This window comes from Pseudophryne corroboree, chromosome 1 (assembly GCF_028390025.1).
Source record: "Pseudophryne corroboree isolate aPseCor3 chromosome 1, aPseCor3.hap2, whole genome shotgun sequence".
NCBI classification, from domain to species: domain Eukaryota; kingdom Metazoa; phylum Chordata; class Amphibia; order Anura; family Myobatrachidae; genus Pseudophryne; species Pseudophryne corroboree.
In genome coordinates this window covers 16886440-16908197 of record NC_086444.1, presented here as the reverse complement: position 1 = coordinate 16908197, position 21758 = coordinate 16886440, and the positions used below count along the sequence as shown (strand labels likewise).

The following is a 21758-nucleotide window of genomic DNA, read 5'->3' as shown; positions in this document are numbered from 1 at the left end:
CTACCCGTGTTTTTTTTTTCTTTCTTCTTTATACATACATACTACTACATCTCTTTATCAACCAGTCTATATTAGCAGCAGACACAGTACAGTACGGTAGTCCACGGCTGTAGCTACCTCTGTGTCGGCACTCGGCAGTCCGTCCATAATTGTATACCACCTACCCGTGGTTTTTTTTTCTTTCTTCTTTATACATACATACTACTACATCTCTTTATCAACCAGTCTATATTAGCAGCAGACACAGTACAGTACGGTAGTTCACGGCTGTAGCTACCTCTGTGTCGGCACTCGGCAGTCCGTCCATAATTGTATACCACCTACCCGTGGTTTTTTTTTCTTTCTTCTTTATACATACATACTACTACATCTCTTTATCAACCAGTCTACATTAGCAGCAGACACAGTACAGTACGGTAGTCCACGGCTGTAGCTACCTCTGTGTCGGCACTCGGCAGTCCGTCCATAATTGTATACTAGTATCCATCCATCTCCATTGTTTACCTGAGGTGCCTTTTAGTTGTGCCTATTAAAATATGGAGAACAAAAATGTTGAGGTTCCAAAATTAGGGAAAGATCAAGATCCACTTCCACCTCGTGCTGAAGCTGCTGCCACTAGTCATGGCCGAGACGATGAAATGCCAGCAACGTCGTCTGCCAAGGCCGATGCCCAATGTCATAGTACAGAGCATGTCAAATCCAAAACACCAAATATCAGTAAAAAAAGGACTCCAAAACCTAAAATAAAATTGTCGGAGGAGAAGCGTAAACTTGCCAATATGCCATTTACCACACGGAGTGGCAAGGAACGGCTGAGGCCCTGGCCTATGTTCATGGCTAGTGGTTCAGCTTCACATGAGGATGGAGGCACTCAGCCTCTCGCTAGAAAAATGAAAAGACTCAAGCTGGCAAAAGCAGTAGCACCGCAAAGAACTGTGCGTTCTTCGAAATCCCAAATCCACAAGGAGAGTCCAATTGTGTCGGTTGCGATGCCTGACCTTCCCAACACTGGACGTGAAGAGCATGCGCCTTCCACCATTTGCACGCCCCCTGCAAGTGCTGGAAGGAGCACCCGCAGTCCAGTTCCTGATAGTCAGATTGAAGATGTCAGTGTTGAAGTACACCAGGATGAGGAGGATATGGGTGTTGCTGGCGCTGGGGAGGAAATTGACCAGGAGGATTCTGATGGTGAGGTGGTTTGTTTAAGTCAGGCACCCGGGGAGACACCTGTTGTCCGTGGGAGGAATATGGCCGTTGACATGCCTGGTGAAAATACCAAAAAAATCAGCTCTTCGGTGTGGAGGTATTTCAACAGAAATGCGGACAACAGGTGTCAAGCCGTGTGTTCCCTTTGTCAAGCTGTAATAAGTAGGGGTAAGGACGTTAACCACCTCGGAACATCCTCCCTTATACGTCACCTGCAGCGCATTCATAATAAGTCAGTGACAAGTTCAAAAACTTTGGGTGACAGCGGAAGCAGTCCACTGACCAGTAAATCCCTTCCTCTTGTAACCAAGCTCACGCAAACCACCCCACCAACTCCCTCAGTGTCAATTTCCTCCTTCCCCAGGAATGCCAATAGTCCTGCAGGCCATGTCACTGGCAATTCTGATGATTCCTCTCCTGCCTGGGATTCCTCCGATGCATCCTTGCGTGTAACGCCTACTGCTGCTGGCGCTGCTGTTGTTGCTGCTGGGAGTCGATGGTCATCCCAGAGGGGAAGTCGTAAGACCACTTTTACTACTTCCACCAAGCAATTGACTGTCCAACAGTCCTTTGCGAGGAAGATGAAATATCACAGCAGTCATCCTACTGCAAAGCGGATAACTGAGGCCTTGGCATCCTGGGTGGTGAGAAACGTGGTTCCGGTATCCATCATTACTGCAGAGCCAACTAGAGACTTGTTGGAGGTATTGTGTCCCCGGTACCAAATACCATCTAGGTTCCATTTCTCTAGGCAGGCGATACCGAAAATGTACACAGACCTCAGAAAAAGAGTCACCAGTGTCCTAAAAAATGCAGCTGTACCCAATGTCCACTTAACCACGGACATGTGGACAAGTGGAGCAGGGCAGGGTCAGGACTATATGACTGTGACAGCCCACTGGGTAGATGTATGGACTCCCGCCGCAAGAACAGCAGCGGCGGCACCAGTAGCAGCATCTCGCAAACGCCAACTCTTTCCTAGGCAGGCTACGCTTTGTATCACCGCTTTCCAGAATACGCACACAGCTGAAAACCTCTTACGGCAACTGAGGAAGATCATCGCGGAATGGCTTACCCCAATTGGACTCTCCTGTGGATTTGTGGCATCGGACAACGCCAGCAATATTGTGTGTGCATTAAATATGGGCAAATTCCAGCACGTCCCATGTTTTGCACATACCTTGAATTTGGTGGTGCAGAATTATTTAAAAAACGACAGGGGCGTGCAAGAGATGCTGTCGGTGGCCAGAAGAATTGCGGGACACTTTCGGCGTACAGGCACCACGTACAGAAGACTGGAGCACCACCAAAAACTACTGAACCTGCCCTGCCATCATCTGAAGCAAGAAGTGGTAACGAGGTGGAATTCAACCCTCTATATGCTTCAGAGGTTGGAGGAGCAGCAAAAGGCCATTCAAGCCTATACAATTGAGCACGATATAGGAGGTGGAATGCACCTGTCTCAAGCGCAGTGGAGAATGATTTCAACGTTGTGCAAGGTTCTGCTGCCCTTTGAACTTGCCACACGTGAAGTCAGTTCAGACACTGCCAGCCTGAGTCAGGTCATTCCCCTCATCAGGCTTTTGCAGAAGAAGCTGGAGACATTGAAGGAGGAGCTAACACGGAGCGATTCCTCTAGGCATGTGGGACTTGTGGATGGAGCCCTTAATTCGCTTAACAAGGATTCACGGGTGGTCAATCTGTTGAAATCAGAGCACTACATTTTGGCCACCATGCTCGATCCTAGATTTAAAGCCTACCTTGGATCTCTCTTTCCGGCAGACACAAGTCTGCTGGGGTTGAAAGACCTGCTGGTGAGAAAATTGTCAAGTCAAGCGGAACGCGACCTGTCAACATCTCCTCCTTCACATTCTCCCGCAACTGGGGGTGCGAGGAAAAGGCTCAGAATTCCGAGCCCACCCGCTGGCGGTGATGCAGGGCAGTCTGGAGCGACTGCTGATGCTGACATCTGGTCCGGACTGAAGGACCTGACAACGATTACGGACATGTCGTCTACTGTCACTGCATATGATTCTCCCACCATTGAAAGAATGGTGGAGGATTATATGAGTGACCGCATCCAAGTAGGCACGTCACACAGTCCATACTTATACTGGCAGGAAAAAGAGGCAATTTGGAGGCCCTTGCACAAACTGGCTTTATTCTACCTAAGTTGCCCTCCCACAAGTGTGTACTCCGAAAGAGTGTTTAGTGCCGCCGCTCACCTTGTCAGCAATCGGCGTACGAGGTTACATCCAGAAAATGTGGAGAAGATGATGTTCATTAAAATGAATTATAATCAATTCCTCCGCGGAGACATTGACCAGCAGCAATTGCCTCCACAAAGTACACAGGGAGCTGAGATGGTGGATTCCAGTGGGGACGAATTGATAATCTGTGAGGAGGGGGATGTACACGGTGATATATCGGAGGATGATGATGAGGTGGACATCTTGCCTCTGTAGAGCCAGTTTGTGCAAGGAGAGATTAATTGCTTCTTTTTTGGGGGGGGTCCAAACCAACCCGTCATATCAGTCACAGTCGTGTGGCAGACCCTGTCACTGAAATGATGGGTTGGTTAAAGTGTGCATGTCCTGTTTTGTTTATACAACATAAGGGTGGGTGGGAGGGCCCAAGGACAATTCCATCTTGCACCTCTTTTTTCTTTTATTTTTCTTTGCGTCATGTGCTGTTTGGGGAGGGTTTTTTGGAAGGGACATCCTGCGTGACACTGCAGTGCCACTCCTAAATGGGCCCGGTGTTTGTGTCGGCCACTAGGGTCGCTTATCTTACTCACACAGTCAGCTACCTCATTGCGCCTCTTTTTTTCTTTGCGTCATGTGCTGTTTGGGGAGGGTTTTTTGGAAGGGCCATCCTGCGTGACACTGCAGTGCCACTCCTAGATGGGCCCGGTGTTTGTGTCGGCCACTAGGGTCGCTAATCTTACTCACACAGCTACCTCATTGCGCCTCTTTTTTTCTTTGCGTCATGTGCTGTTTGGGGAGGGTTTTTTGGAAGGGACATCCTGCGTGACACTGCAGTGCCACTCCTAAATGGGCCCGGTGTTTGTGTCGGCCACTACGGTCGCTAATCTTACTCACACAGCTACCTCATTGCGCCTCTTTTTTTCTTTGCGTCATGTGCTGTTTGGGGAGGGTTTTTTGGAAGGGACATCCTACGTGACACTGCAGTGCCACTCCTAGATGGGCCCGGTGTTTGTGTCGGCCACTAGGGTCGCTAATCTTACTCACACAGCTACCTCATTGCGCCTCTTTTTTTCTTTGCGTCATGTGCTGTTTGGGGAGGGTTTTTTGGAAGGGACATCCTGCGTGACACTGCAGTGCCACTCCTAAATGGGCCCGGTGTTTGTGTCGGCCACTACGGTCGCTAATCTTACTCACACAGCTACCTCATTGCGCCTCTTTTTTTCTTTGCGTCATGTGCTGTTTGGGGAGGGTTTTTTGGAAGGGACATCCTGCGTGACACTGCAGTGACACTCCTAGATGGGCCCGGTGTTTGTGTCGGCCACTAGGGTCGCTAATCTTACTCACACAGCTACCTCATTGCGCCTCTTTTTTTCTTTGCGTCATGTGCTGTTTGGGGAGGGTTTTTTGGAAGGGACATCCTGCGTGACACTGCAGTGCCACTCCTAAATGGGCCCGGTGTTTGTGTCGGCCACTACGGTCGCTAATCTTACTCACACAGCTACCTCATTGCGCCTCTTTTTTTCTTTGCGTCATGTGCTGTTTGGGGAGGGTTTTTTGGAAGGGACATCCTACGTGACACTGCAGTGCCACTCCTAGATGGGCCCGGTGTTTGTGTCGGCCACTAGGGTCGCTAATCTTACTCACACAGCTACCTCATTGCGCCTCTTTTTTTCTTTGCGTCATGTGCTGTTTGGGGAGGGTTTTTTGGAAGGGACATCCTGCGTGACACTGCAGTGCCACTCCTAAATGGGCCCGGTGTTTGTGTCGGCCACTACGGTCGCTAATCTTACTCACACAGCTACCTCATTGCGCCTCTTTTTTTCTTTGCGTCATGTGCTGTTTGGGGAGGGTTTTTTGGAAGGGACATCCTGCGTGACACTGCAGTGCCACTCCTAAATGGGCCCGGTGTTTGTGTCGGCCACTAGGGTCGCTTATCTTACTCACACAGTCAGCTACCTCATTGCGCCTCTTTTTTTATTTGCGTCATGTGCTGTTTGGGGAGTGTTTTTTGGAAGGGCCATCCTGCGTGACACTGCAGTGCCACTCCTAGATGGGCCCGGTGTTTGTGTCGGCCACTAGGGTCGCTAATCTTACTCACACAGCTACCTCATTGCGCCTCTTTTTTTCTTTGCGTCATGTGCTGTTTGGGGAGGGTTTTTTGGAAGGGACATCCTGCGTGACACTGCAGTGCCACTCCTAAATGGGCCCGGTGTTTGTGTCGGCCACTAGGGTCGCTAATCTTACTCACACAGCTACCTCATTGCGCCTCTTTTTTTCTTTGCGTCATGTGCTGTTTGGGGAGGGTTTTTTGGAAGGGACATCCTGCGTGACACTGCAGTGCCACTCCTAGATGGGCCAGGTGTTTGTGTCGGCCACTAGGGTCGCTTAGCTTAGTCATCCAGCGACCTCGGTGCAAATTTTAGGACTAAAAATAATATTGTGAGGTGTGAGGTATTCAGAATAGACTGAAAATGAGTGGAAATTATGGGTTTTGAGGTTAATAATAATATGGGATCAAAATGACCCCCAAATTCTATGATTTAAGCTGTTTTTTAGGGTTTTTTGAAAAAAACACCCGAATCCAAAACACACCCGAATCCGACAAAAAAAATTCGGTGAGGTTTTGCCAAAACGCGGTCGAACCCAAAACACGGCCGCGGAACCGAACCCAAAACCAAAACACAAAACCCGAAAAATTTCAGGCGCTCATCACTAGTTTCCGCCCAGTAACACCTATTTCCTGTCAATCACATTACGTTCGCCGGAGCGAAGAAAAAGCCGTGAGTAAAAAAACTATCTTCATCGCAAAATTACTTGGCGCAGTCGCAGTGCGAACATTGCGCATGCGTACTAAGCAGAAAAACGCTGCGATGCGAAGAAAATTACCAAGCGAACGACTCGGAATGAGGGCCATGTTGCGTGGTGTGAGGCCAGGAAGGCCCCAACGGAGGAATTTCAGCTGGGTCGATTTCTGCACTTCCTACAGTCAGGGGTGAATATGGGCCTCAAATTGGGTTCCATTAAGGTCCAGATTTCGGCTCTGTCAATTTTCTTCCAAAAAGAACTGGCTTCACTGCCTGAAGTTCAGACTTTTGTTAAAGGAGTGCTGCATATTCAGCCCCCTTTTGTGCCTCCAGTGGCACCTTGGGATCTCAACGTAGTGTTGGATTTCCTAAAGTCGCATTGGTTTGAGCCACTTAAAACCGTGGAGCTAAAATATCTCACGTGGAAAGTGGTCATGCTGTTGGCTTTGGCTTCGGCCAGGCGTGTGTCAGAATTGGCGGCTTTGTCATGTAAAAGCCCTTATCTGATTTTTCATATGGATAGGGCGGAATTGAGGACTCGTTCCCAATTCCTTCCTAAGGTGGTATCAGCTTTTCATTTGAACCAACCTATTGTGGTGCCTGCTGCTACTCGGGACTTGGAGGATTCCAAGTTGCTGGACGTAGTCAGGGCCCTGAAAATCTATGTTTCCAGGATGGCTAGTGTCAGGAAAACTGACTCGCTATTTATCCTGTATGCACCCAACAAGCTGGGTGCTCCTGCTTCAAAGCAGACTATTGCTCGCTGGATCTGTAGCACGATTCAGCTTGCACATTCTGCGGCTGGACTGCCGCATCCTAAATCAGTGAAAGCCCATTCCACGAGGAAGGTGGGCTCTTCTTGGGCGGCTGCCCGAGGGGTCTCGGCTTTACAACTTTGCCGAGCTGCTACTTGGTCGGGTTCAAACACATTTGCAAAATTCTACAAGTTTGATACCCTGGCTGAGGAGGACCTTGAGTTTGCTCATTCGGTGCTGCAGAGTCATCCGCACTCTCCCGCCCGTTTGGGAGCTTTGGTATAATCCCCATGGTCCTTACGGAGTTCCCAGCATCCACTAGGACGTCAGAGAAAATAAGAATTTACTCACCGGTAATTCTATTTCTCTAACGTCCTAAGTGGATGCTGGGGACTCCGTAAGGACCATGGGGAATAGCGGCTCCGCAGGAGACTGGGCACATCTAAAGAAAGCTTTAGGACTATCTGGTGTGCACTGGCTCCTCCCCCTATGACCCTCCTCCAAGCCTCAGTTAGATCTCTGTGCCCGAACGAGAAGGGTGCACACTAGGGGCTCTCCTGAGCTTCTTAGTGAAAGTTTTAGTTTAGGTTTTTTATTTTCAGTGAGACCTGCTGGCAACAGGCTCACTGCATCGAAGGACTAAGGGGAGAAGAAGCGAACTCACCTGCGTGCAGAGTGGATTGGGCTTCTTAGGCTACTGGACATTAGCTCCAGAGGGACGATCACAGGCCCAGCTTGGATGGGTCCCAGAGCCGCGCCGCCGGCCCCCTTACAGAGCCAGAAGGCAGAAGAGGTCCGGAAAATCGGCGGCAGAAGACGTCCTGTCTTCAACAAGGTAGCGCACAGCACTGCAGCTGTGCGCCATTGCTCTCAGCACACTTCACACTCCGGTCACTGAGGGTGCAGGGCGCTGGGGGGGGGGGCGCCCTGAGACGCAATAAAAACACCTTGGATGGCAAAAAAATGCATCACATATAGCTCCTGGGCTATATGGATGCATTTAACCCCTGCCAGAATACATAGAAAAACGGGAGATAAGGCCGCCGTTAAGGGGGCGGAGCCTATCTCCTCAGCACACTGGCGCCATTTTCCCTCACAGCTCCGTTGGAGGGAAGCTCCCTGGCTCTCCCCTGCAGTCACTACACTACAGAAAGGGTTAAAAAAGAGAGGGGGGCACTAATTAGGCGCAGTATTAACTATACAGCAGCTATAAGGGGAAAAACACTTATATAAGGTTATCCCTGTATATATATAGCGCTCTGGTGTGTGCTGGCAAACTCTCCCTCTGTCTCCCCAAAGGGCTAGTGGGGTCCTGTCCTCTATCAGAGCATTCCCTGTGTGTGTGCTGTATGTCGGTACTTTTGTGTCGACATGTATGAGGAGAAAAATGATGTGGAGACGGAGCAGATTGCCTGTAATAGTGATGTCACCCCCTAGGGGGTCGACACCTGAGTGGATGAACTGTTGGAAGAAATTACGTGACAGTGTCAGCTCTGTATAAAAGACAGTGGTTGACATGAGACAGCCGGCTACTCAGCTTGTGCCTGTCCAGACGTCTCATAGGCCGTCAGGGGCTCTAAAGCGCCCGTTACCTCAGATGGCAGATATAGACGCCGACACGGATACTGACTCCAGTGTCGACGGTGAAGAGACAAATGTGACTTCCAGTAGGGCCACACGTTACATGATTGAGGCAATGAAAAATGTTTTACACATTTCTGATAATACGAGTACCACCAAAAAGGGGTATTATGTTCGGTGAGGAAAAACTACCTGTAGTTTTCCTGAATCTGAGAAAATAAATGAGGTGTGTGATGATGCGTGGTTTTCCCCCGATAACAACTGATAATTTCTGAAATGTTATTGGCATTATATCCTTTCCCGCCAGAGGTTAGGGTGCGTTGGGAAACACCCCCTAGGGTGGATAAAGCGCTCACACGCTTGTAAGGGCTCTACCCTCTCCTGAGATGGCCGCCCTTAAGGATCCTGCTGATAGAAAGCAGGAGGGTATCCTAAAATGTATTTACACACATACTGGTGTTATACTGCGACCAGCAATCGCCTCAGCCTGGATGTGCAGTGCTGGGTTGGCGTGGTCGGATTCCCTGACTGAAAATATTGATACCCTAGATAGGGACAGTATATTTTTGCCTATAGAGCATTTCAAAGATGCATTTCTATATATGCGTGATGCACAGCGGAATATTTGCCGACTGGCATCAAGTCTAAGTGCGTTGTCCATTTCTACCAGTAGAGGGTTATGGACACGTCAGTGGTCAGGTGATGCGTATTCCAAACGGCATTTGGAAGTATTGCCTTATTAAGGGGAGTAGTTATTTGGGGTCGGTCTTTCAGACCTGGTGGCCACGGCAACAGCTGGGAAATCCACGTTTGTACCCCAGGTCGCCTCTCAACATGAGAAGACGCCGTATTATCAGGCGCAGTCTTTTCGTGGACAAGCGGGCAAAAGGTTCCTCATTTCTGCCCCGTGACAGAGGGAGAGGAAAAAGGCTGCAGAAATCAGCCAGTTCCCAGGAACAGAAACCCTCTCCCGCCTCTGTCAAGCCCTCAGTATACGCTGGGGCTTTACAAGCAGAATCAGGCACGGTGGGGGGGCCCGTCTCAATGAATTTCAGCGCGCAGTGGGCTCACTCGCAAGTAGACCCCTGGATCCTTCAGGTGATATCTCAGGGGTACAAATTAGAATTCGAGACGTCTCCCCCTCGCCGTTTCCTAAAGTCGGCTTTACCGATGTCTCCTTCTGACAGGGAGACAGTTTTGGAAGCCATTCACAAGCTGTATTCCCAGCAGGTGATAATCAAGATACCCCTCCTGCAACAGGGAACGGGGTATTATTCCACACTGTTGTGGTACCGAAGCCGGACGGCTCGGTGAGACCGATTCTAAATCTAAAATCTTTGAACACTTACATACAGAGGTTCAAATTCAAGATTGAGTCACTCAGAGCAGTGATTGCGAACCTGGAAGAAGGGGACTACATGATGTCTCGGGACATCAAGGATGCTTACCTTCATGTCAAAATTTACCCTTCTCACCAAGGGTACCTCAGGTTTATGGTACAGAACTGTCACTATCAGTTCAGACGCTGCCGTATGGATGGTCCACGGCACCCCGGGTCTTTACCAAGGTAATGGCCGAAATGATGATATTCCTTCGAAGGAAGGGAATTTTAGTTATCCCTTACTTGGACAATTCCCTGATAAAGGTAAGATCCAGGGAACAGTTGGAGGTCGGTGTAGCACTATCTCAGGTAGTGTTGCGGCAGTACGATTGGATTCTCAATATTCCAAAATCGCAGCTGGTTCCGACGACTTGTCTTCTGTTCCTAGGGATGATCCTGGACACAGTCCAGAAAAAGGTGTTTCTCCCGGAGGAGAAAGCCAGGGAGTTATCCGAGCTAGTCAGGAACCTCCTAAAACCGAGCCAAGTCTCAGTGCATCAATGCACAAGGGTTCTGGGTAAAATGGTGGCTTCCTACGAAGCAATCCCATTCGGCAGATTCCACGCAAGAACTTTCCAGTGGGACCTGCTGGACAAATGGTCCGGGTCGCATCTTCAGATGCATCAGCGGATAACCCTGTCACCAAGGACAAGGGTGTCCCTCCTGTGGTGGTTGCAGAGTGCTCATTTTCTAGAGGGCCGCAGATTCGGCATTCAGGACTGGGTCCTGGTGACCACGGATGCCAGCCTGCGAGGCTGGGGAGCAGTCACACAGGGAAGGAATATCCAGGGCTTATGGTCAAGCCTGGAGACATCACTTCACATAAATATCCTGAAGCTAAGGGACATTTACAATGCTCTAAGCTTAGCAAGACCTCTGCTTCAAGGTCAGCCGGTGTTGATCCAGTCGGACAACATCACGGCAGTCACCCACGTAAACAGACAGGGTGGCACAAGAAGCAGGAGGGCAATGGCAGAAGCTGCAAGGATTCTTCGCTGGGCGGAAAATCATGTGATAGCACTGTCGGCAGTATTCATTCCGGGAGTGGACAACTGGGAAGCAGACTTCCTCAGCACGACCTCCACCCGGGAGAGTGGGGACTTCATCCAGAAGTCTTCCACATGATTATAAACCGTTGGGAAAAACTCGACAGGTATTGCGCCAGGTCCAGGGACCCTCAGGCAATAGCTGTAGACGCTCTGGTAACACCGTGGGTGTACCAGTCAGGGTATGTGTTCCCTCCTCTGCCTCTCATACCCAAGGTACTGAGATTGATAAGATGGAGAGGAGTAAGCACTATTTCTCTATCGTCCTAAGTGGATGCTGGGGTTCCTGAAAGGACCATGGGGAATAGCGGCTCCGCAGGAGACAGGGCACAAAAAAGTAAAGCTTTACTAGGTCAGGTGGTGTGCACTGGCTCCTCCCCCTATGACCCTCCTCCAGACTCCAGTTAGATTTTGTGCCCGAACGAGAAGGGTGCAATCTAGGTGGCTCTCCTAAAGAGCTGCTTAGAGAAAGTTTAGTTTAGGTTTTTTTTTTCTTTACAGTGAGTCCTGCTGGCAACAGGATCACTGCAACGTGGGACTTAGGGGGAAAGTAGTAAACTCACCTGCATGCAGAGTGGATTTGCTGCTTGGCTACTGGACACCATTAGCTCCAGAGGGATCGAACACAGGCCCAGCCGTGGAGTCCGGTCCCGGAGCCGCGCCGCCGACCCCCTTGCAGATGCTGAAGCGTGAAGAGGTCCGGAAACCGGCGGCTGAAGACTCCTCAGTCTTCATAAGGTAGCGCACAGCACTGCAGCTGTGCGCCATTTTCCTCTCAGCACACTTCACTGGGCAGTCACTGAGGGTGCAGAGCGCTGGGGGGGGGCGCTCTGAGAGGCAAATATAAACCTTATACAAGGCTAAAAATACCTCACATATAGCCCATAGGGGCTATATGGAGATATTTAACCCCTGCCTGACTGGAAAAATAGCGGGAGAAGAACCCGCCGAAAAAGGGGCGGGGCCTATCTCCTCAGCACACGGCGCCATTTTCTGTCACAGCTCCGCTGGTCAGAACGGCTCCCAGGTCTCTCCCCTGCACTGCACTACAGAAACAGGGTAAAACAGAGAGGGGGGGCACATTAATGGCTATATATATATATATTAAAGCAGCTATAAGGGAGCACTTAATATAAGGATATCCCTTGTATATATAGCGCTTTGTGGTGTGTGCTGGCAGACTCTCCCTCTGTCTCCCCAAAAGGGCTAGTGGGTCCTGTCTTCATTAGAGCATTCCCTGTGAGTTTGCGGTGTGTGTCGGTACGTGGTGTCGACATGTATGAGGACGATATTGGTGTGGAGGCGGAGCAATTGCCAAATATGCAGATGTCACCCCCCAGGGGGTCGACACCAGAATGGATGCCTTTATTTGTGGAATTACGTGATGGTTTATCTTCCCTTAAACAGTCAGTTGAGGACATGAGGCGGCCGGACAATCAATTAATGCCTGTCCAGGCGCCTCAAACACCGTCAGGGGCTGTAAAACGCCCTTTGCCTCAGTCGGTCGACACAGACCCAGACACGGGCACTGATTCCAGTGACGACGGTAGAAATTCAAACGTATTTTCCAGTAGGGCCACACGTTATATGATTTTGGCAATGAAGGAGACGTTACATTTAGCTGATACTACAGATACCGTAAAACAGGGTATTATGTATGGTGTGAAAAAACTACAAACAGTTTTTCCTGAATCAGAAGAATTAAATGACGTGTGTGATGAAGCGTGGGTTGCTCCTGATAAAAAGTTGATAATTTCAAAAAAGTTATTGGCATTATACCCTTTCCCGCCAGAGGTTAGGGCGCGCTGGGAAACACCCCCTAAGGTGGACAAGGCGCTCACACGCTTATCCAAACAAGTGGCGTTACCCTCTCCTGAGACGGCCGCACTTAAGGATCCATCAGATAGAAAGATGGAAGTTATTCAAAAGAATATATACACACATGCAGGTGTTATACTACGACCAGCTATAGCAACTGCCTGGATGTGCAGTGCTGGAGTAGTTTGGTCAGAATCCCTGATTGAAAATATTGATACCCTAGATAGGGACAATGTTTTACTGTCGTTAGAACAAATAAAGGATGCATTTATCTATATGCGTGATGCACAGAGGGATATTTGCACACTGGCATCTCGGGTGAGTGCTATGTCCATTTCAGCCAGAAGAGCCTTATGGACACGACAGTGGACAGGCGATGCGGATTCAAAACGTCACATGGAGGTTTTGCCGTATAAAGGGGAGGAGTTATTTGGAGTTGGTCTATCAGACTTGGTGGCCACGGCTACTGCCGGGAAATCCACTTTTTTACCTCAAGTCACTCCCCAACAGAGAAAGGCACCGACCTTTCAACCGCAGCCTTTTCGCTCCTACAAAAATAAGAGAGCAAAGGGCTTGTCGTACCTGCCACGAGGCAGAGGAAGAGGGAAGAGACACCAACAGGCAGCTCCTTCCCAGGAACAGAAGCCCTCCCCGGCTCCTGCAAAAACCTCAGCATGACGCTGGGGCCTCTCAAGCGGACTCGGGGACAGTGGGGGGCCGTCTCAAAAATTACAGCGCGCAGTGGGCTCACTCGCAGGTAGACCCCTGGATCCTGCAGATAATATCTCAGGGGTACAGGTTGGAATTAGAGACGGATCCTCCTCATCGTTTCCTGAAGTCTGCCTTACCAACCGTCTCTTCCGAAAGGGAGAGGGTGTTGGAAGCCATTCACAAGCTGTACGCTCAGCAGGTGATAGTCAAAGTACCCCTATTACAACAAGGAAAGGGGTATTATTCCACTCTATTTGTGGTACCGAAGCCGGATGGCTCGGTAAGGCCTATTCTAAATCTGAAGTCCTTGAACCTCTACATAAAAAAGTTCAAGTTCAAGATGGAGTCACTCAGAGCAGTGATAGCGAACCTGGAAGAAGGGGACTTTATGGTATCCTTGGACATCAAGGATGCGTATCTACACGTTCCGATTTACCCCGCACACCAGGGGTACCTCAGGTTCATTGTTCAAAACTGTCACTATCAGTTTCAGACGCTGCCGTTCGGATTGTCCACGGCGCCTCGGGTCTTTACCAAGGTAATGGCCGAGATGATGATTCTTCTTCGAAGAAAAGGCGTATTAGTTATCCCATACTTGGACGATCTCCTAATAAGGGCAAGGTCCAGAGAACAGCTGGAGACAGCTTTAGCACTATCTCAAGAGGTGCTAAGACAACACGGGTGGATTCTGAATATTCCAAAATCCCATTTAATCCCGACAACTCGTCTGCTGTTCCTAGGAATGATTCTGGACACGGTTCAGAAAAAGGTTTTCCTTCCAGAGGAAAAAGCCAAGGAGTTATCCGATCTGGTCAGGAACCTCCTAAAACCAGGAAAAGTGTCAGTACATCAATGCACAAGAGTCCTGGGAAAAATGGTGGCTTCTTACGAAGCAATTCCATTCGGCAGATTCCATGCAAGAATATTCCAAAGGGATCTGTTGGACAAATGGTCAGGGTCGCATCTGCAGATGCACCTGCGAATAACCCTGTCACCAAAGACAAGGGTGTCACTTCTGTGGTGGTTGCAGAAGGCTCACCTATTAGAAGGCCGCAGATTCGGCATTCAGGATTGGATCCTGGTGACCACGGACGCCAGCCTGAGAGGCTGGGGAGCAGTCACACAAGGAAGAAACTTCCAGGGAGTATGGACGAGTCTGGAAAAGTCTCTTCACATAAACATTCTGGAACTAAGAGCAATCTACAATGCTCTAAGCCAGGCGGAACTTCTCCTGCAAGGAAAGCCGGTGTTGATTCAGTCGGACAACATCACGGCGGTCGCCCATGTAAACAGGCAGGGCGGCACAAGAAGCAGGAGTGCAATGGCAGAAGCTGCCAAGATTCTTCGCTGGGCGGAGAATCACGTGATAGCACTGTCAGCAGTGTTCATCCCGGGCGTGGACAACTGGGAAGCAGACTTCCTCAGCAGACACGATCTTCATCCGGGAGAGTGGGGTCTACATCCAGAAGTCTTCAACATGTTAATAGACCGTTGGGAAAGACCAATTGTAGACATGATGGCGTCTCGCCTCAACAAGAAACTGGACAAATATTGCGCCAGGTCAAGAGATCCACAGGCAATAGCTGTGGACGCACTGGTAACTCCTTGGGTGTACCAGTCAGTGTATGTGTTTCCTCCTCTGCCGCTCATACCAAAGGTATTGAAGATCATACGGCAAAGAAGAGTAAGAACAATACTAGTGGTTCCGGATTGGCCGAGAAGGACTTGGTATCCGGAACTTCAAGAGATGCTCACGGACGAACCGTGGCCTCTACCTCTGAGAAGGGACCTGCTACAGCAGGGTCCCTGTCTTTTTCAAGACTTACCGCGGCTGCGTTTGACGGCATGGCGGTTGAACGCCAGATCCTAAAAGGGAAAGGCATTCCAGAAGAAGTCATTCCTACCTTGATTAAGGCACGGAAGGAAGTCACCGTGAAACATTATCACCGCATTTGGCGAAAATATGTAGCGTGGTGCGAGGATCGGAGGGTTCCGACGGAGGAATTCCAACTGGGTCGTTTCCTACATTTCCTGCAATCAGGATTATCTATGGGTCTCAAATTGGGATCCATTAAGGTTCAAATTTCGGCCCTGTCAATATTCTTCCAAAAAGAATTGGCCTCTGTCCCTGAGGTCCAGACTTTTGTCAAGGGAGTACTGCATATACAGCCTCCTGTGGTGCCTCCGGTGGCACCGTGGGATCTAAATGTAGTTTTAGATTTCCTCAAATCCCATTGGTTTGAACCATTGAAAAAGGTGGATTTGAAATATCTCACATTGAAAGTGACTATGTTACTAGCCCTGGCCTCTGCCAGGAGAGTATCTGAATTGGCGGCTTTATCTTATAAAAGTCCTTATCTAATCTTCCATTCGGATAGGGCAGAACTGCGGACTCGTCCGCATTTTCTCCCTAAAGTGGTATCAGCATTTCATCTGAACCAACCTATTGTGGTGCCTGCGGCCACTAGCGACTTGGAGGACTCCAAGTTGTTGGACGTTGTCAGAGCCTTAAAAATATACATTGCAAGGACGGCTGGAGTCAGAAAATCTGACTCGCTGTTTATATTGTATGCACCCAACAAGTTGGGCGCACCTGCTTCTAAGCAGTCGATTGCTCGTTGGATTTGTAACACAATTCAACTTGCACATTCTGTGGCAGGCCTGCCACAGCCTAAAACTGTAAAAGCCCACTCCACAAGGAAGGTGGGCTCATCTTGGGCGGCTGCCCGAGGGGTCTCGGCATTACAACTCTGCCGAGCAGCTACGTGGTCGGGGGAGAACACGTTTGTAAAATTTTACAAATTTGATACCCTGGCAAAGGAGGACCTGGAGTTCTCTCATTCGGTGCTGCAGAGTCATCCGCACTCTCCCGCCCGTTTGGGAGCTTTGGTATAATCCCCATGGTCCTTTCAGGAACCCCAGCATCCACTTAGGACGATAGAGAAAATAAGAATTTACTTACCGATAATTCTATTTCTCGGAGTCCGTAGTGGATGCTGGGCGCCCATCCCAAGTGCGGATTATCTGCAATACTTGTACATAGTTATTGTTAACTAATTCGGGTTATTGTTAAGGAGCCATCTTTAAGAGGCCCTTTCTGTTGTCATACTGTTAACTGGGTTTAGATCACAAGTTGTACGGTGTGATTGGTGTGGCTGGTATGAGTCTTACCCGGGATTCAAAATGCCTCCCTTATTGTGTATGCTCGTCCGGGCACAGTACCTAACTGGAGTCTGGAGGAGGGTCATAGGGGGAGGAGCCAGTGCACACCACCTGACCTAGTAAAGCTTTACTTTTTTGTGCCCTGTCTCCTGCGGAGCCGCTATTCCCCATGGTCCTTTCAGGAACCCCAGCATCCACTACGGACTCCGAGAAATAGAATTATCGGTAAGTAAATTCTTATTATTCGTGGCTCCGGATTGGCCAAGAAGGACTTGGTAACCGGAACTTCAAGAGATGCTCACGGAGGATCCGTGGCCTCTACCTCTAAGAAGGGACCTGCTCCAGCAAGGACCCTGTCTGTTCCAAGACTTACCGCGGCTGCGTTTGACGGCATGACGGTTGAACGCCGGATCCTGAAGGAAAAAAGGCATTCCGGATGAAGTCATCCCTATCCTGATCAAAGCCAGGAAGGATGTAACCGCAAAAACATTATCACTGCAATTGGCGAAAATATGTTGCGTGGTGCGAGGCCAGTAAGGCCCGACGGAGGAAATTCAACTGGGTCGATTCCTACATTTCCTGCAAACAGGAGTGTCTATGGGCCTGAAATTGGGGTCCATTAAGGTTCAAATTTCGGCCCTGTCAATTTTCTTCCAAAAAGAACTAGCTTCAGTCCCTGAAGTTCAGACGTTTGTAAAAGGGGTACTGCATATACAGCCTCCTTTTGTGCCTCCAGTGGCACTTTGGGATCTCAATGTAGTTTTGGGTTCCAAAAGTCACATTGGTTTGAACCACTTAAATCTGTGGAGTTAAAATATCTCACATGGGAAGTGGTCATGCTGTTGGCCCTGGCCTGGGCCAGGCGCGTGTCAGAATTGGCGGCTTTATCCTGAAAAAGCCCTTATCTGATTTTCCATTCGGACAGGGCGGAATTGAGGACTCGTCCTCAGTTTTCTCCCTAAGGTGGTTTCAGCGTTTCACCTGAACCAACCTATTTGTGGTGCCTGCGGCTACTAGGGACTTGGAGGACTCCAAGTTGCTAGACGTTGTCAGGGCCCTGAAAATATATGTTTCCAGGACGGCTGGAGTCAGGAAATCTGACTCGCTGTTTATCCTGTATGCACCCAACAAGCTGGGTGCTCCTGCTTCTAAGCAGACTATTGCTCGTTGGATTTGTAGTACAATTCAGCTTGCACATTCTGTGGCAGGCCTGCCACAGCCAAAAATCTGTAAATGCCCACTCCACAAGGAAGGTGGGCTCATCTTGGGCGGCTGCCCGAGGGGTCTCGGCTTTACAACTTTGCCGAGCAGCTACTTGGTCAGGAGCAAATACGTTTGTAAAATTCTACAAAATTGATATCCTGGCTGAGGAGGACCTGGAGTTCTCTCATTTGGTGCTGCAGAGTCATCCGCACTCTCCCGCCCGTTTGGGAGCTTTGGTATAATCCCCATGGTCCTTATGGAGTCCCCAGCATCCACTTAGGACGTTAGAGAAAATAAGAATTTACTTACCGATAATTCTATTTCTCATAGTCCGTAGTGGATGCTGGGCGCCCATCCCAAGTGCGGATTGTCTGCAATACTGGTACATAGTTATTGTTACCAAAAAATCGGGTTATTGCTGTAGTGAGCCATCTTTTCTAGAGGCTCCTCTGTTATCATGCTGTTAACTGGGTTCAGATCACAAGTTGTACGATGTGATTGGTGTGGCTGGTATGAGTCTTACCCGGGATTCAAAATCCTTCCTTATTGTGTACGCTCGTCCGGGCACAGTATCCTAACTGAGGCTTGGAGGAGGGTCATAGGGGGAGGAGCCAGTGCACACCAGATAGTCCTAAAGCTTTCTTTAGATGTGCCCAGTCTCCTGCGGAGCCGCTATTCCCCATGGTCCTTACGGAGTCCCCAGCATCCACTACGGACTATGAGAAATAGAATTATCGGTAAGTAAATTCTTATTTTCTCGTAGTCCGTAGTGGATGCTGGGCGCCCATCCCAAATGCGGATTGTCTGCAATACTTGTATATAGTTATTGCTTAACTAAAGGGTTATTGTTTGGAGCCATCTGTTGAGAGGCTCAGTTGTTATTCATAGTATTAACTGGGTATAGTATCACGAGTTATACGGTGTGATTGGTGTGGCTGGTATGAGTCTTACCCGGGATTCCAAATCCTTTCCTTATTGTGTCAGCTCTTCCGGGCACAGTTTCCAGTTTCCTTGCATAATTCCAGGGTGCCAGGATAGATCCTGGTAAACCTGGATCTTATCACCAGTGAAGTCTATATTGTCTACTTGGCACTTTGCATAAAATCTCCTTCTGGGCAAAGTAATGAAGCTTACAAATAATATCATGAGGCCTATATGCCCCATCTTACAAGATCATGCCACTGGGATCATGGGCATGTATACCTTTGTCAAGGCATTTGTCAGACTAGTTTGAGAGATCTCTTCCAACACCCTCAGACGCCGATATTGTTACACTTCCCACTCTGTCCAGATCATCCTTTCTAGACATGCTCTGCTGGAAATCCCTGGCTTAGAAGCAACGATGTCTTGTGGTTTTATGGAACAGTGCATCTGAAGCCTCTTTCCTAGTGCAGTCTGAGTTTTGGGATAAGTCACCTTGGATAGCGGTGACCTCCTTCCTAATAGTATATTTGATAACCTGTATAGTTGGTAGTGTCTTAATGTATGGAAGGATTTCAGAGATCTCATTTATGAGGGTGGAGGAGTGTGGGGAACGTTGTTCACATTCATGAGATGCAGCTTGAGAGGTGAATGGATTTTGGAGAATATTGAGCCTCAGAGTAAGGATTAGGCCTTGATGCAGGTGGTGGAAGAAAACGGCCTCATGTTTAATTGGGAGTAAGACTCTGTAGTCTGACAGCTTCTTTCTTGTTAGTAGACTTTCTATCTTTACTCATTGTGAGGAAATGGAAGCAAAAGAGAGAAGAGGATCCGCTTATCTAGAAGACTAGAGGGCACGCTTTATGGGACACTAGTTATCAACTGCTGTAGACACCCACGTACAGCAGTGGTAATCAGGTTGCCATCACTGCATAGGTGAAAGACATGTCCTCATGGAGACAGGAGCCCCTGAAGATAGAGATATACAGGGTAGACCTGCTAATAATGTGACCAGGAGGTGGAGACAGGACTCTTTAATAGGGCTCCGGCCCAGGACATGAAGAAGATGCAGGCTGTAAAGGTGATCTACTAACTGGAGAAGGCCCAAAGGGTACAGACCGGTTCCTGAGATTCATAATGTATAAGAGGAGAGATTGGGGCTACCGGAATCTCAGATGATCCAGAAATTAGGAGCTGGGAGCTGAACAGGAGCACATCTAACCAGCATAGCTGTCAGGTCACTATTTACATTGTTTTACAGCAACAAAATATGTTTTTAGTTAATTTTTTTTCTTTGTACTATACTATTTTTTTGGAGTTACTGTATGGAAAGTATTTACCATCAAGCCAAAATAATTTTTGCATGGAAATGTTCATAAATAATACATGTCTGTAGTTCAGGCATTTATGTTCATGCATTGTCTTTTGTGTCTCTGTATGTCACAGCTATAGCGCCCATGCCTCGCGCAGTGGAAGAGGAACCGAGAGGGACTAAGCGAAATGGTAAATGCTTTTCTCCTTAGGGTGAAAGCTACAGTAAAGGCCTGTTCTGTGATATCTAACTCATTTCATAATATGATGTCATTGTTCCAAATGACCTCAATCTTCTGTAATTTATTACTCAAACTGTATTGGGCATGTCGCACGCTCTTCCTTCTTTTTACTTTATATATTGTTTGTGCTCTGTATCTATGCTGATGACTCTGCCTCTTCTCCAGTCCTTTTACGTCTGTAGGTCTCTCAAGTTAAAACCTTGATGTCAAGGCTACTATACCTCCACCGCTACCCTCTGTAACTTCACCGTCCCTCTGCAGCGTTCACGTGTTGTGTTGTTTTTCTTGAGTTTTTAATCTCATCCAACACAATATTTTATTCTACGTCTGTTATAACCAGTTACATTTGTAGTTAACAGAAATCATTATTATTTTATTCCATTTTAATCTTCTAGCTCAGACAGAAGGAAATCCTGATGTATCTTCCAGACATACTACAGGTGAGTCGCTGAGACGTAGGAACAGCTTTCTTGAAGGTATGTACGTTTATTTGCTTAGTTTTTGTTTAATCCATTATGTAATTCTGCTGACATGAGGGAGGCCCCGCCTACTTCCTTCTGTCACAGCTCTCATTGGCTGTCAGGATATACCGGCCAAAGAAGAAGGTCCCAAACCAGTCAAACCCCACCCCGTGCTAAAGGAAAATGTCCTGAAAGATCCCCATCACCAGAGAAGATCACGTACTGAGCTCCCCAATGCCAGAGAAGGTTCACGTTGTGGTTTGGTGGACCGGAGTTAGTTCCTACTGGAACTTCTAACAATTTCACAGAGCAAGGACTCTGTTATCAGCAAAGTTTGCAAAATCCGGGGTACTGAGGGATTGTCAGTCTCGGGTTGATTGCAGCACAGTAACCTCTTTACCTAGACCTCAAGCCTGGAATTTAACTGTTGGCTTTGCCCCATTGTCTGCATCTTGTAAAGGAGTTATTAACGAGTCTGACCCTCAGTATCCAGTACCGTCTAGTCTGTCAAATATCCTGCCTATGCCCAATCATGTCATGTTTCTGCTGTGCTGGTACCATCTGTCTCTAAGAAGATTACCATGATCCTTGCTTTGGACATAGGGGGTCATTCCGACCCGATCGCACGCTGCACTTCTTCACAGCGGTGCAATTGGGTCGGAACTGCGCATGCGCGGCGTGCGCATTGCCGTCGCCGGGCAACGACGCCGGGAATGAGGAAAGCGGTTGTAGCGGCGACCGCAAGAAGATTGACAGGAGGAAGGCGTATCGGGGCGTCAACTGACCGTTTTCCGGGGAGTGGTCCAGCGAACGCAGGCGTGTTCAGGCGTTTTGAGGGCGGATGTCTGAAGTCAAATCCGGGACCTGTATCGCTGGATCCGTCACAAATGGTAAGTAGGTCTAGGGCTGGTTTTGTTTTACGTTAAACTTTTTAAGCATAGAAGGTCTG

The 21758-nt window shown here is 48.7% G+C and overlaps 1 protein-coding gene across 1 annotated transcript in view; it reads left to right on the top strand.

Annotated features, from left to right (window-relative positions):
* Positions 1–21758, top strand: part of LOC135053761 (uncharacterized) — a 214805-nt gene that overhangs the window by 176484 nt on the left and 16563 nt on the right. The window contains exons 3-4 of the mRNA XM_063957502.1: positions 20242–20298; positions 20744–20788. Coding sequence (XP_063813572.1) covers positions 20242–20298; positions 20744–20788 — 102 coding nt within the window. The remainder of the gene's footprint in view (positions 1–20241; positions 20299–20743; positions 20789–21758) is intronic.